Source organism: Spinacia oleracea, chromosome 6 (assembly GCF_020520425.1).
Source record: "Spinacia oleracea cultivar Varoflay chromosome 6, BTI_SOV_V1, whole genome shotgun sequence".
In the NCBI taxonomy this organism is placed as follows: Eukaryota; Viridiplantae; Streptophyta; class Magnoliopsida; order Caryophyllales; family Amaranthaceae; genus Spinacia; species Spinacia oleracea.
This window is the reverse complement of record NC_079492.1, coordinates 27,449,021-27,465,157: the sequence shown is the minus strand read 5'-3', so window position 1 is coordinate 27,465,157 and position 16,137 is coordinate 27,449,021. Positions and strand designations below refer to the sequence as shown.

The 16,137-nt window shown below is 37.3% G+C and overlaps 1 protein-coding gene across 1 annotated transcript; it reads right to left on the bottom strand.

Moving 5' to 3' along the window:
* Positions 1-9,566: 9,566 nt before the first annotated feature.
* LOC110784039 (auxin response factor 3) lies at positions 9,567-15,910 on the bottom strand. The gene is made up of 10 exons (XM_021988439.2): positions 14,865-15,910; positions 14,273-14,329; positions 13,879-14,058; positions 13,680-13,764; positions 13,035-13,125; positions 12,787-12,951; positions 11,859-11,978; positions 11,699-11,774; positions 10,884-11,043; positions 9,567-10,793 (listed from the first exon to the last, which is right to left on the bottom strand). Exons 1-10 carry the CDS (start codon positions 15,222-15,224, stop codon positions 10,009-10,011), a joined length of 2,079 nt encoding a protein of 692 aa, XP_021844131.1. The 5' UTR covers positions 15,225-15,910; the 3' UTR covers positions 9,567-10,008.
* Positions 15,911-16,137: the final 227 nt, after the last annotated feature.

Here is a 16,137-nt window from a genome sequence, read left to right as displayed (position 1 = left end):
TGCTGGTAAACTCTTGAGCACCTGTCTTTTAGTTGTGTCTACAGCAAGGCTGCTTTAGACCAGATTAAGCAGTGGCTAGGGATAAGAACTTCAAGAATTGATCTGTTATACCTGCTGAAATGGCTAAAATGGCTACAGAAGGACTACAAAGGCTCTAGATTCCAGAAAAGGGTGCAGTAAACTGCTGTTCCTGCCTTAGTAATACCAATATGGAGAGTTAGAAGTTATGCAATTTGGCATTTTGAAGTTATACATATTGATTCTTTTGTAAAAGTTGTAAAGGATACCATAAAGAGCAGGATAGGAAGAATCATAGGGAACTAAGTAGGATACCACAAATCTCTAGCTGCGATACCTAGACTTTTTTTTTCTTTGTTTCATTTTCCGCGGAGATACTTGGACCTTTTTTTTTAATAATGTTCATGTATGATTGAATTTGCTGAACCATAATTTATCTCATTATTCAAAGATCGTAGATTGAACAAGTGTTTGCTTGATCTACCTTGAAAAATATAATTTGAGTGATTCAAATGATATTGTTAATTTTCCTTTGATTTTAAAATGTGTTCATCATGCTTATATATATATATATATATATATATATATATATATATATATATATATATATATATATATATATATATATATATATATATATATATTTTTGACATATTAAATTTTCTTTGCAGATTATTGATGATTCAAGTGGTAATGGTATATGTAGATCAAGATCAACAAGTTATCTTGAAGCTAAGTTAGCATAGCAATAGGTTTACTTGGTAATTAGTTTGTACGTAGTCAGGAAAGTAGTTTTTATTTAGTTTTGGACTATCTTGTAGAAAAAATGATGTTAGGAAGTTGTTTTTGTTTTAACATATTCCTTTTATTTCAGTTAACTAGACTCTGGAAATTAATTTAATGTATGGATGATTTATATTGTTATATATCACTTTTTCTAAATTAATCAAAGCACGACGTTACGGTGTTTTATGATAATGTAGTAGAGTATTTGATTTCTATCATCTATGGTCAATATATATTTTATAAATAATTTGTGATTTTAGATTAATTGATATATATATATATATATATATATATATATATATATATATATATATATATATATATATATATATATATATATATATATATATATATATATATATATATGATGCAAATTGTGACACTCCAAAGGGTCTAAATTATTTTGGAGGGAATGAGGAGAACTCGCACGAAAGTAAACGTATGGGGACTCTAATAAGAGTCTATATATTTTGGGTGTCTAAAGCGTCTCTAAATGGTTTATAGTGGCGGAGAAATGTGTCTATAAGCGTGCAAATAGTGACGCTTTTTACAGTCTAAATATTACGACTATCTATAGAGTCCCTATATCCCAAATAGCGGCGGTGAAATACATCGATATTTTGCAAATTGTGACGCTCTAAAGCGTCGGTAAATAGCGGCAATGAAAATAGCGACCCTCTCCCAAAGCGTCGCTATGTGAAATAGCGACACTCTTTACCGTCGCAATTTGTCCCAAAAAGCGTCACAATGTGCCGCGTTTTTTTGTAGTGTTCAAGGAAAGATTCAACTAATCCACCTTTTCCAAACCCAAAGAGGCAATGATTGCAGCATGGGGAGATGTTACAGACCCGGAGGACGATGAGGACCAACCAGAAAAAGAAACTGCCAACGTGTGCTTCATGGAAAGGATTGATGGAACAGTGCAACATCCGTCAAACGAGGTAAGTTCCACAACTTCTCAATCTTTGTCTAATAATAGGTTAATTGAATCACCGATTGAAACTCTAGTTAATTTTAAAAAGCTTAGTGTAGTAAAGGAACAAAGTAATAAGGCATTGGAGCCCAGTAAAGAACACATGACCTACCTAAATAATATTAGATGTGAGGTACAGGGTAGGTTCTTTGAATTGCCTGACAGGAACAGCTCTCTTAAAGACTCTTTTGAAAGAGTTAAAAATGTACATACTATTCTTGATGACACTGATAGTATTAATGAAGTTCAGGAACAGGAGGATTTCGAACTTGGTTTGATTCACTTTACAGATGATAATAAAAAGACAGCTGAGCCGGGAATTCAGGAAATCAAAGCGAATCAGGGAGTTCCTGTTCAAGAGGAACAAGCAGAAAATCAGGGAGTCCCTGTTCAAGAGGAACAAGGAACTCGAGGATCAAGAGGAACTCGAGAATCTCGAGGAACTCAAGGATCTCGGGAAACCCAAGGATCTCAGGGAACTCAAGAAACAGAAGAAACTGAAGAAACTTTAGATGTTCCTATGGCTTAAATTCAACCTAAGCCATGGAAACATCAGAGTTCCCATCCAATGGAACTGATCGTCAGCAACATTGTAAGGAGAATTCAAACAAGGTCTCAACTCAGGAACTTCTGTACTTTCCAGTCGTTCCTCTCCATAATCAAGCCAAATAACCAGAAGGGGTTAGGACTCAAATGGATCTTCATGAACAAGCTTGATGAACATGGAACAATAGTCAGGAACAAACCAGGGTTAGTTGTTAAATGCCATAATCAACAGGAAGGTATTAATTTCGAAGAAACTCTTGCTCATGTTGATAGATTAAAAACTATAAGAACCTTAACTGTTTTTGCAGCCTTTACGGAAATTAAGTTGTACCAAATGGACGTCAAATGTGCTTCCCTACATGAATATTTGGAAGATGAAGTCTATGTGGAACAACCTCCCAATTATGAAAATCCTAAATTTCCAAACCACATCTATAAGTTTGACAAAGCTCATTATGGGTTAAAGCAAGCTACTAGATCGTGGTACGAAATATTATCTAAATTCCTTCTGAAAAATGATTTTAAACGAAAAACTTTATTTTTAAAATCTAAAGGAACTGACTCACTAGTTGTACAAATTTACGTTGATAATATACTATTTGGTGCAACTAATGAAAGTATGTGCATGGATCTTACAAAGTAAACAAGCAGAGAGAAGCACGAGAAAATGAGACTGGAACTCGGAACGATCAAACTAAGATAAGTAAGCAGGAAGATCCCCTCAAGGTATTACTTTCATATTAAATGCATGGCTTCGATATATATTCATAATTTTACGTGCGAAAGCATAGCTGAAGTTTACCATTGTTAAGGATCAACCTACTAAGTGAAAGTACGTAATAGATATTTACATGAACTACTAGTAATATGAGATGCAAAAATTAAGTTGTTCCACAAACAAGTTATTTGCTATATTTTATTTTATTTTTCGAGATCCTCTAATTTTTTTTTTTTTCTACTTCTTTTTTTTTCCTCCATATATATCCTTCCTAATTCTCTTAAAACTCCTCATACTTTGTTTAATTCTCAAATTCTTCTTGTTTCCAACAATTAAGAAACTAATGGAACAACCTAACCCAATGGAACGCACCTACCATTCCCCCAAAAAAGAATATACACGGTCAAACCTCTCCTCTCCTCCACCTTGTTCCTCTCTCACACTCTATTCCACACCTCTTCATCTCCCTTCATCAACCATGGTGAGAACAAGTATAAACACAGATCTGAAAACTAAAAGAAAGAAGAAATCCACTTCCCTTGTTCCCATGGACAAATCCCCAATTCATACTCCAAAACCACTCCAAACTCGTTCTCCACAAAAAACCCCCAAGTTTTGGAACTGTGCTCGACCCAATACCGACGAAGAGATGATTCTCACCGGCGACAATAGTGGCGGTTCGCAGGGGGAAGGAGGAGCCGGCCGAGCGCCGGAGGAAGTGGGTGGTGGTATGAAAAGGAGGCGGCGAAGGTCCTCTCGGCCAAGTAGGTTGATTTGGTTGAAGGTTTTGCAATAGTTAGGATTGAATTGGACCGAATTGGTCAGTGATGAGTAAGAGGAAGCAAGTGAAAAGGAGGAAGATCCTGTGAAAGTTAAGAAAGTGAAAAAAGGTGAAGAAACAGGTGACAGAAAATAAGGTGGAGAAGGTTGTTCCTAAACCACCTAAGGGAGGTAAAAAGAGTATTAGGATAGCTACGAGGGCACCAAAGATAATCTGTCATGCTGCTTATGTTGATATCTCTTGTGATGATGAGGATGGAACGGAGGAGACAGGGATGGAGGAAATTGAAATTGAAAAGGAGGAAACGGGACAAGCATCCCATGAGAGGAACTCCCCCCAAGTTCCTCAACCCAAGGATGTTGTTCTTGATCCTCAACCAAAGGTTGTTCATGTTCCTACACCATTGGTTGTTCCTATTGGTTTTACTGGTTTTGGTGGCTTTCATTTTTTTGCTAGTTCCTCTAGTTCCTTAGGATCACAGAAGGATCCCTCTATTGAGGAACTCAAGGAGCAGGTTAGTCAGCTTAAGGAGAGGATGGCTCGGATGATGGATATACAGCAAGGCACTGATGCTAGAATTGTTCAGCTACAGGCACATGTAGGTGCTTTAATGATAGTGATCCAGTAGATAGGATCTGGTTTACATCTTCTCAACACTCAAGTCACTACAAGTTCCTCTACTATTCTTTAGAAACTTGAGACTAATCCTTTCACCTCCTAAGCCTGATCCTCCACTTTGATTGTTCCTTTGGTTTATTATTTGTTTGGAACTTTTTCTTATTTTTCTTTTTCTTTTTGGTATGTAACCCTCTGTTGGGAAACATCTATTTTATTTTTATTTATTTTTTTAACATGTGGAACATTAATTAACGCATCTCTAAAACTTGGTTGCTTTATTTAAATATATATTATGCTTACGATTAATTGTGCATGTTGATAATTCACTTTGAGGCTAACTTAGTTTGTCAACCGTTGATCGTGGGGTGCTATGAATATTATATTGTTGCCATGTATTTTTTTTCTTTTTGTTAATGCCAACAGGGGGAAAAGAATGCAAACTTTCTTAGTATGATCTTTCTTATTTCCATGTATCTCATTAACTCTCTTCTCACTGTAAGTTTTTTGTTTATAAATTTTCGTTTATGTTTCTTTTATTTTTGAAAAGTTTGTGTTAAATTTTTACTTTTTATATTTATTTAATTTAATTGTTCTTGAATGCTTGTTTAGGATTGCAAAAACTTTTGATTTCTTTTGGTAAAAGTTTGCTTCTGTTGTCATCACCAAAAAGGGGGAATATTGTTGGTTCTGAGTTTTGATGATAACAACGCAAACTTGCTAATTATTGTTTACGTGTGTTATTGTAATGCTAAGTTAGGAAGCGCCTGAGTTGGAAAAACTAAGCATGTGGAACAAGCACAAGCAATATAAGGAGCTCCTAAAGAATCGATCAGTTTGCAAATGTTATCAATGGTTGATCCTAAGGAAGTTGATCCTCAAGAAGTTGATCCTTAAGTGTGGTTGATCCTCAAGTAGTTGATCCTCTAGAGGTTGATCCTCAGGAAGTTGATCCTCAGGAAGTTGATTCTCAAGTGGTTGATTCTCAAGTGGTTGATCCTCAAGAGGTTGATCCTCAAGAGGTTGATCCTCAAGAGGTTGTTGATCCTCAAGTGGTTGATCCTCAAAGAGGTTGATCCTCAAAAAGGTTTATCCTCACTGAGGTTGATCCTCTAAGAGGTTGATCCTCAAAGTGGTTGATCCTCTAAGAGGTTGATCCTTAAAGTGGTTGATCCTCTAAGAGGTTGTTCCTCAGGCGGCTGATCCTCAATCCTCAACAGGGTGATCCTCAGACGGCTGATCCTCATATGGTTGATCCTAAACAAGTTATTAAGAGAGCTCCTCATATATTATGAGGATCATCGAAGTTCCGGAGAAGGAACAATGCGCGAAGCGTTCAAGCAAAGCTTCAAAAGGTGCCAACATGAAAGCTACAACATATGAGTTTATGTTTGGATTTTATGTAAGTATTTTAATATTGTTTATGCATAATATGGAACAAAAGGAACACGTGTGTTTTAATACGTTTTGAGAAAATAGTATTTGTAAATAAAATAATGTTTTATAAAGAAAAAATCTTTGGAAAATAAATAAAACGATTTTAATAAAAGCAACGTTGAATTCTGTTTCAGAATTCCTTGCTTTCCAAGAAAAGGTTTTTACTTGTTCCTAAAACCACTACCACTATTTTCTCTAAAATGAACGTGTTAAAAGTGGTTTGAAGAAGTCTCCCTGTTTCTCTCAAGTAACGTGCGCGTTACTGATCCCAGTAACTGTTAGTGGCAGTTGAGGGGAACATGGGAAACTGACCTAGGGAGGCTCCTCTATAAAAGGAAAAGAGTTTTCATTTCTCAAATCACAACAGACAACGGGCAATATTTCTAAAGAACTTAAGAGTTTTTATAAAAGTCAGTTTACAAAAGAGCGTGTTCCTCAAAGTTACTTTATTATTCATAAGCTTTATTAAATACTAGAGGTTTCATAATTCGAGTTATAATTGTGGGGTTAAGGATCGACTGATCCTTGAGTTTTGGGGTGCAAGGATTGAGTGATTCTTGAGTTTTGAGTGTAAGGGTTGAGTGATCCTTAAAGTTACTTAGAGTCAAGTCAGACAGTGAGAGAGTGTGAAAGGAGCAAGCACAGTAATCAATGTGGATTGATGTGAGGAACTCGTGTTCAACTGGAACTCGAGTTGTTGAGTGGTATTGTATTCGAGGCATTGCAATATATAAAAGAGGTTGAGGTTTTCCTTCTTGATTAGTGTCAAGAAGGTTCCTCATTTTCACATTCTTCTTGTTTATTGATCGTTGTTCCTTTAACGTTTAAATTCCGCAAGAAACGTACTACGTTCCTCAAAACAATTCACCCCCCCCCCCCCTTGTCAATGTTCCTACTGAACTCTCATGCAATAACCAAACGCCCGCCACAAACAATTAGTGAACAAACCCTGGAAATACAATATAGAACAAATAGCAAAAGCATAATAAAAGACACAAATTTTTGTGAGGAAATTTAGATTTCCTCCCCTCAAATATTATCGTATTATTAAGTTCCTACAAAATAATACAATAACCCCTCAATTGATGTTTCCTGTCACCAATGTATTTTTCCTCTTATCTTCTAGCTAGGCCTAAACCCTCTTTTATAGGCTAGACTAGAAACCTACACCTATTAGAATTATACTTGCTCCCCAAGTCTAAATAATCCTAAAGATTTTTACATACCAAAATATATCTAGTTTCCTAATTACAATTCTGGTTAAACTAGGAAACAAGATATTAAACCAAACAAGACTTATATTTGACTCCAAGTCCGTTTCGTATTCTTATCGACTTAACTAAGTTGTATTTAATTCCTAACAAACCTTCCCTTAAACTCCACTTAGTCTCTTCAAGAACCAACGAACAACTTTCAGAGCTTGCCTTCCCATGAGCCAAAATTCGTCTTCCAATACCTCCTTCAAGTATGAAGAGGTTTTGTTTGTTACGTCGTCCCCTCAAGATCAAGCTCCTAGCCCTGGTGACCTCCAAACGACCTCCCTCGATGTGAATAGCATAACCCAAGCCATCCAAACAACACAAAGATATGAGATTACAATCAAGTTTCGAAATATACCTTACCTCTCGTAATTTTCGATTCTTCCCATGATGTGTCCTGATCTCAACCTCACCTATACCCTGAACCTTAGCCTCTTCCCCGTTAGGCAAGGTAAAATACAACACATCACTTTGTTTATAAGAAGTAAACCACTCCTTCCTACAACAAATATGTTGTGAGCATCCCGAATCCAAAATCAAACACTCTTTTGGATCTTTACTCTCCTCCATCATTAGAGATATATCCTCATCTATAGCAATAGTAGCAGCACCTCTAACCCTACCGTTCCTCAACACCATCAAGTCTTCCTTGTACCTAGAACACTTTAATTGTATATTTCCTACCTCGTCACAGTACCAACACTTGATGTTAGGGTTTGTATTGCTCGCCTTCTTCTTGCCTTTCCAGTTATTGCTACTACCCTCCGCTACTAATCCTACTCCTCCATGGATTGGCGATCTCTCTTGCTTCATGAACCTCTCTGCCTCGAATAACGCCACCACAATATCGTCCAAATCAATTGCTGTCTCCCTACAAGTAAACTAGTTATCACAGAGTTATAACTTTTAGGGAGAGATGTCAACAATAAAATTGCTTTGTCCTCCTCAATTTTCACATCCACACTCGCCAATTGGGTGATCAAGGCTTTAAACTTATTTAGATGATCTTGTAGTGCTCTGTCTTCCTCCATCTCGAGTGAATAAAGGTCCTTTTTCAAGAACAACTTGTTGGCGAATGACTTAGATGCATACATCTTAATCAATTTGTCCAACAACTCCTTTGGATTATTTTCCTCTAAGTCGTTGTACTTGATCTCCAGTGCAAGAGCCAATCTGATCGTACTAGTAGCCCGTAGTTGCATATCCTCCCACTTGTCCTTGTCCACCGAATTGGGTTTTTTATCCTCCAAATTCTTTTGAAGACCTTGATGTATAAGAATATCCTTAATTGTACTTTGCAATAATGAGAAATTCGTCTTCCCATTAAAAAGTTCTACCTTGTACTTGCTCCCGGAATTATACATGGCTAAAACCCAGCTCTTGATACCAGTTTGTTATAACCAAACGCCCGCCCAAACGATTAGGGAACAAACCCTGCAAATACAATATAGAACAAATAGCAAAAGCATAATAAAAGACACAAGTTTTTGTGAGGAAATTTAGATTTCCTCCCCTCAAATATTATCTTATTATTAAGTTCCTACAAAATAATACAATAACTCCTCAATTGATGATTCCTGTCACCAATGTATTTTCCCTCTTATCTTCTAGCTAGGCCTAAACCCTCTTTTATAGGCTAGACTAGAAACCTACATCTATTAGAATTATACTTGCTCCCCAAGTCTAAATAATCCTAAAGATTGTTACATACCAAAATATATCTAGTTTCCTAATTACAATTCTAATTAAACTAGAAAATAAGATATTAAATCAAACAAGACTTATATTTGACTCCAATTCTGTTTCGTATTCTTATCGACTTAACTAAGTTGTGTTTAATTCCTAACATAGTCAATATTATGCGTGTCTCTATCCTCTCCCGGATTTCCTGGCAAGAACTGTAAACACTTAATCCAAATGCATTGCTTTACCAGCAACAAAATATCCAACAGAGCCTTTCACTGAGGACCATATGTTTAATTTTTCTGACAATATACTATGATTGAATACCACTTAGATGTAAGTAGTAAGCTAGCAGTGGATCTTGGAGCAGCAATTTTGCCAAATGTATCAGAAAGTCCAAAGACTTGATCTGTAAATGATCACGCATGCTGTAAATGATCCTCAGCTCGCTGCACTATGAATGGATTATTAAACCAGAAGCACAAGATAAACCAACCCTCTTCTTCGATCATGCCCTCGGCCTGTTCAGTGGTTGTTTCAGAGATCGATTCGCAGTAGGGAGGCACGTGGTCGCACCGGCCTATGATCGTTACTTGGTCCCCCACCGACATGCGACTATCGTTTTTTCACCCATGTCAAAATGTTTTGGACTACGTTACTCCGACACTTCGTCTGACGGCGTGTGTCGGTGTCGACACCAGTGTTGAAAAAGTGGAGGATAACAAAACTTATGCTAGCTATACGCCATACTATACATACAATAAAAGGCATGGGAACCATATTACTTTCGCTTACTTTCAGCGCTAGCATATTAAGCTCGTGTCAGCTATGTGTACTGTAACGCTGTTGTACAATGTTCTTCTGGAAATAAATACATAGCATTATTATTCCGGGAAGAAAACATGTGATTGACATTACAATCAAATCTTGAAGGGAAAAAAAATTCATACATGCATCATTAGTTTTCATCTACACTAAAGAAGCAAGTTAGACAATTACAAATCATCCTTTGATTAACTGAAACAACTTGATCGAGGGAATATCCCGAGTCTTCTTTTCATCTGTGACTTGATACCAATGTTGCAGCAAATACATTCTGAAGTTTCTCCTACTAAACTGTCTATGATGGGCCATTGAACCACTCTTTTGTTCAAAGCCCTAAAGTGGATCTGGATCTTGTAAAACGCCGAGTTTAAAGGGCGATATCAAGGAGCATATCCCTTACAGCATATAGATCGTTTGTTCCAGGACAATTGCTGCCAACTTTGTTCACAGAAGGAGACTTGTAACATGGCTGTCCTTCAACGAGAGGCCAAAACGAACTCTCGGGAGGTTGAAACGAGTTACTATGTTTTCTCTCATTATCCACCCTGTGATCGTGTTCCCCCTCGGTCAAAGAAAAACCAAACAACCTGCAGCTGGCTTTACCAGAGGGAACCAACTCATCACTGGCTTTTGACAGAAAATTGTATGCAGCAGGAACACCGGAATAATTCATCAACCTGGGTTGGGACATGGGCGGTCTGAAGCTGCTCCTAGCTTGCTGTTGAATGCTTGGATGTGGGAACATTAATATCGAGGATGGTGAAGATACTTGTGCCTTTAACCATCCGGTTCCACATGAGTTTGGCACCTGCACTCCCTCGTAAATTTCAAGGGGTCCACCACAACCCTCATGACCACCCCGGTTGAGTGATGATGTTAAACCATCTAAATGAGCCGGACTTAGATGATGTATTTCTTGACCTTGCAAGACCTTTTGGAATCGGAATGATTCCCTGAAGCCTATGCCGCCTTTGGCAGTCCTCCCAAATTCTCCTGGAGGAACGGAGCTGTGGAAGCGTCTTCCTGGATCAGATGGGGGGAGATGTGGGTTGTCATTCCCATCACAGGCTGAACGACAACCTAATTTTTCTTGACCTTGCAAGACCTTCCGGAATCCCATGGATTCTCCGAAGTCTGCCATTCCAACTCCACCTACACAGAATCAAAGGACAATTAAAACAAAAGAAGAAAAGATGAGTCGTGTTTTGTGCTCAACGCCTTTTCAGGATGAAAAAGACCTACTTGGAATCGGAAATTCTGGTTTTGATAATGGCAAACCAATTCTGCTCCTTTTTAGACCAGAGGCCATTATGCTGCTGGGACTTGGAAATGAACCAGTTAGTTCAATCTCCCATGGAGAGACCCTGCCATGGCGGTTAACCTCTACATCATCCCACCTTACCTGTCACATTATGACCATAATCAGATTAATAACCTGAACGGTTATGAAGTAGAAATAACGATGCATGCCATTTCATTTTCTGTTTCTACACGAGATAAACAATCAAAAAATTCTAACAAAAATTCTAGAACAGCTACACGTATACTTTATATTGTGTCATTGCCTTGGTCTTCAGGCAACCTTCCTGGAGATGACTATTAAGCCAACCTGTTTATTGCCATAAATTGAGATGTCAAGTCTCTATGTAGTTTAGAAGATTCCTCCTACCACAATTTGCAAATTTTGACGATTCACCCAAGTCAATACCTTAAATCTAAAAGGATGTTATCAGAAAATGCAGGGAGGAAAGAAGGGGCAAGACATGCAAGAGCAAGAGAGTATTATTCTATGTGAGGAAAGGGTGAGTGAATTCCATTTTAATCCATCACACTCCGAGAAATCTGTCATGGTCCCATGGAGTTCAAAGGAAATTGTTGATTATTCTTCGATGATCACTTAAAACACTAAACCTTTGATTTATTGGAGGAAGAAGCTTCTCCATATTTCTCCTCATATATGCATAACAAAAATGACTTTGTAGTATAGCCACAGCTTCTAATAATTGAAGATGTGTATAAAAAATAGAGCTGAAAAGAAATATCATAAACTTGCATACCATTAAGCATCTCCATTTCGAACCAGGCCATCTAACCGGATCCAACTCAGCCATACCGGTGACCACTCCAGTATACCTGTATCAGGAGCATATAAGATAACGCCATAAAAGCTAACATTATAATGCTGTTAGTTGTTACAGTAAGACGGCATTTCCTTACCTTCTTTCACCAGCATCTTCTGCCTCGAAACGCATTTTGAACCTCATTCCCACATTAAAAGAAGTATCCAAACTCTTCAAGAACCTCCGGATTGGTACGACGAACTCAGACGAACTTGCCCTACAAGATTAAATAAAAAAAATATATATAAAAGGATGTTCAAAAGAAACACATTAACCAAGGAGTAACAATCAATCGTGTGCTTGTGGACCGCAACTCACACTTAAAGACAAGGACCGGGTACAATAGTTTTGACTTTGAGGGCGGCCTCTATTTTCTGCTATGATTTGAGGGATCAGATGGAGGTACTTAGGGTAGGAAACAAATATTTGACACAACATAAGCACATCACAAGAGTACAAGATGATATTCACATGCAAATCTCTAACCATTTTCTACCCAATAAATAACGGTACAACTAAAGAATAGGATACAGAAACAGTAGCTAATATGTACACGGCACATCACAATAAGTAAGACAAACGGAAAGCCTTAAACCAAAGTTGGTTATAAGTGATTATAATATGATCAAATAACTCAGCAATTGTGACTTATGTATAGCATAAATGCAAATCTTTCAGCATAAGTTAAATAGTAACCTATGATCAAATAACTCAATGACGATCAATAAAAGAAAACAAATGATTATCTTGAATTTTGATACAAGTTGAAGATGAATAGGAAATATGGCATGAACAAAGGAGCACAGTTGCACAGAAGAAAAACTCCAGGGAGACACTCTCACATACAACATTATAAGGGCAAAAATTGCATGTGTTAAAATTTTGGCAAATAAAATAACACAATTAAATAAATAGAAAATTTTCAATCATAATATGGTGACCTTTGAGGCTCATTTTATAGAAGAAAGCTGAGGCAAATCAGCTACAAAGAAACTCATAGAATTTGTCAAGGATTCTTGCAATACCTTGGGTTATAGCAGACATTGAAAACACGTCCAGAAGAAACGGCATCAAGTGCAGCCGATACACTATTATTGCTCATTGGTCTAGTGGGGAGAGCAGGAAAAGAGCCTGATCCTTTTAGCTGAACTGCTCTTCGGATTCCTAGCCTCAACTCTCCATCGTCACCTCTATCATTCACAAACATGATATGGTAAGAAAAACTATTAAAGAAATCATAAAACTTGTCTTTAAATAAACTTGTTTTTGCTACCTGAGGAAGAGCACCGCATCTCCAGAGACTAGCTTCTTCTTGTTCACAAAAGCACTCCATCCTGTAGTAAGCAAATGCCTCCGCGGCTGGCCTGCTCGAGCATAACAGGAAATACAAAAAAATTAACGTAAATACATGGGGGGGGGGGGGGGGGGATCTGATGTCATTGTATAATAAAGATGCCCTTCCCCATTAAAAGATATGTTCAGACTCGGGGTATTGGGGTGACTCGGCTATTCTACACATTTTCGTTTCCAAACTAAAGTGTCAAGTGCGCATACCCATCTACAAGTGTCTAGGCTAAGACACTTAAGGTAAAATGAAAAGTCCGTATAACATAACAAACGCTTGGAGTTTATTGTCAAGACCATTAAAGAGTATGCCCCAATAGTCTAAATCAGACCCAAAAACATGGAATAAGCCTTGAAAATGAGTCAAATCAAAAAGCTTTGGGAACTTATTAACATAATCATCAAAAAGTATATCAATAGGGAGACAGTATGCATATTGGGGAACAATGTTACTAGTTGAGTAGCTTCTAGCAAACATTGACCTTAAACAATAACTACTTCTGATAAAGCCTCAAGTAGATGAGGAACCTAGGACCTACAAAATTGAACTCAATGCCCCTAACCTCCAATGTACCTCTGTAAATGTGCCTAAACCTCCATTCTAATCCATGCAGATCTTTTGCAACCAGCTCCTGAGATGGCCTCTGCTGCTTGTAATCCTGCACCATTTTCACAAAAAATAAATATATCAGAAGACCAGCATTTTATCAGTAACTAGCAAGTGAAAGAAGCGCATATTCGCGATACTTGAGCGAGAATGAAGCTGAATTTACCAGGGGAGGGAAGCAGTCCTCTGCAGCACGGCGAGGGACAGAAAATCCACCATGTGTGCTGGTATCCGAGGCGGTAAGAGTCTTGCAGAACATATGTGGTGTTGTAGATTTGACAAGGTCCTCAAAATCCTCTTCATCTCCCTCAATATCAGCCTCACTCTCTTTCAATTTCTCCTCAATCTGCTCCAATTACAAGCAGGAAAGAAGAAATGCAGAAAACATTGTCAGACATTATTCAGACCAACATTGTTTAATTAATTAAAATCACAAATCTTTAGGAACAAAAACAATTAAACAAACACGTTTTGATTAGGAAACTTGAAATGTGAATTAACTATAGTAGTTAAGTACATTTTTTAACAAAATAATGGATGATTATTTTAAACATTCTTACCTGGCTTTCTGGGATTAGAGAAACTTGAGCATAAACCTCATCTGTTGCCACTTCCGCCTACCACAAATAAGCACACATTTCAAAATTGATTAATTAAATTTTGCAACACCCAATTTTGAAGGAACAACAACAAACATAACATAATTAATCAACTTACTTAAAAATTCCCAAATTCCCAGAATTAAATAAATAATCCCCAGAAAAGAAAATCATTACATACTCAAACCAACATTCACACATGTTTATGAAAAAACACATACCCAAAAAAAGCAAACTTTCTTTAAAAGCCAAAAAGAACCAAACCCATTAATCAATTTCTTAATCCAACCAAAAATCAATTTCACTTAACTACTTAGAACCAAACATAGAGCAGAAACAGCATATACCCAGAATTAGTACCCAAGTCCAGGATATGGAATCAAATCTCGTCTACATCGTTGCCCCGGTGTAACTCACTATAAACCCATAATTCATTTAAACCCCTTGTTACCCAAAACTGAAACATTAAAACCCCATAAAAAAATCATCAAAAATTACCAAAAAAGGACCATCACTCAAATTTAAAAAAGGGTATATTAAAAAGGGAACTTACATGAAGCTTGACATCAAGAACTCGACAGAACACGTGAGGAGGAATATTGCTTTGGTGGGAATCAAAATTATGATTGTTACTGTTAATCCCACGAGAAAAATCAAAACCAGGCAAATTATTTTGTTGGTGATGTTCTTCAAGGTGACCTTGAGGCAAGTAAACTACCAAATTACCCTTCTTAGGCAAAGAGATGAGTGGGCCAGCACAAGCATGCCATAGCTCCATACAAACAGATGATGAAGAATTTTGAAGATGATTTTGGAGAGTGTTTTGGTAATTGTAGTTGTTGTTGCTGATGTTGCTGTTGTTATCTTCTTCATCTTCATTGACAGTGTTTAAGTCAATTAAGACACCCATCATAGCACAATTCTAGAGGGAGAAAGATGGGATTTTTAGAGAGAGTGAAAGAAAGAATTGGGGTAAAATGGGGGATTGTGAAAATTTCTACAAGGGGGTTAAACTTAGGTAAGACAGGTACTTAAACTGAGAACCCACTGCATTGCTAAAAAGAGGGGGCTAAGAAGAAGAATTTCTCTCCCTAGAAACCTAAAGTATCACTTTCTCTCTCTAGGATTGAAGATGAGGGGTTTGAGATTTAAGGTGTCAAATCAAAAGGGGTTGTTTTATTTGCAAAATTATGAAATGGGTATTGTGTTAAATTAATTATAATGGGGTTATTTGGAGATTTTTTTGTGGGGTTAATTTGTTTTCTTGTAAAAATGGACCATATTTTGCATTGTTTGTTTTTGATGTCACTGCCAAAGAGTGTTGCTTTGTTTGCAGTGCGCGCAGACTGTTGCTACTGCTGCTGCTGCTGCGCGCTGTTGGTGAGGAGAGAGAGAGTGAGAAGCGGGGGCAGCAGCTGGTGTAAGCCTGTGATGTGTGGCAGAGAGATACAGTAAGTGAGATGAGGAGGAGAGAGAGAAAGTGAGTTGAGTGATGAGTAAATGGGGAGGAGTTGTTGGATAAAATTTAGAGAGAAATAATAACAAAAGTAGAAGTGAATAAAATTCGCTTTTTTGCACAACCCCCTATATTTCCGGGCGCCTTTGTCTATTTTATCCTCAACTTATTACAACTTCTGCCTTGCCCCTCTCTTTCACATGTCCCCCCCTAAGGCCTAAAGCTATATAATACCTCATCACTTTTTTTTTCTCTCTCCTCTTTTCACCCCTTGTGTAATGTGTATGCGTATGTCCACTTGTTACTTTTTTTCCTATTTCATTGTGGTGTTTGCTATTGGAGTCATATTCTTTTGTACTGAATGCATTTT

What these genes read in the sequence shown, in the direction of transcription:
- LOC110784039 (XM_021988439.2), bottom strand. Translation starts at nt 15,224, where the DNA reads ATGATGGGTGTCTTAATTGACTTAAACACTGTCAATGAAGATGAAGAA. An exon ending in CTCTAATCCCAGAAAGCCAG is followed by an intron (nt 14,059 to 14,272) that starts GTAAGAATGTTT and finishes TAATTGGAGCAG; the next exon opens with ATTGAGGAGAAATTGAAAGA. An exon ending in GATGCGGTGCTCTTCCTCAG is followed by an intron (nt 12,952 to 13,034) that starts GTAGCAAAAACA and finishes TGTGAATGATAG; the next exon opens with AGGTGACGATGGAGAGTTGA.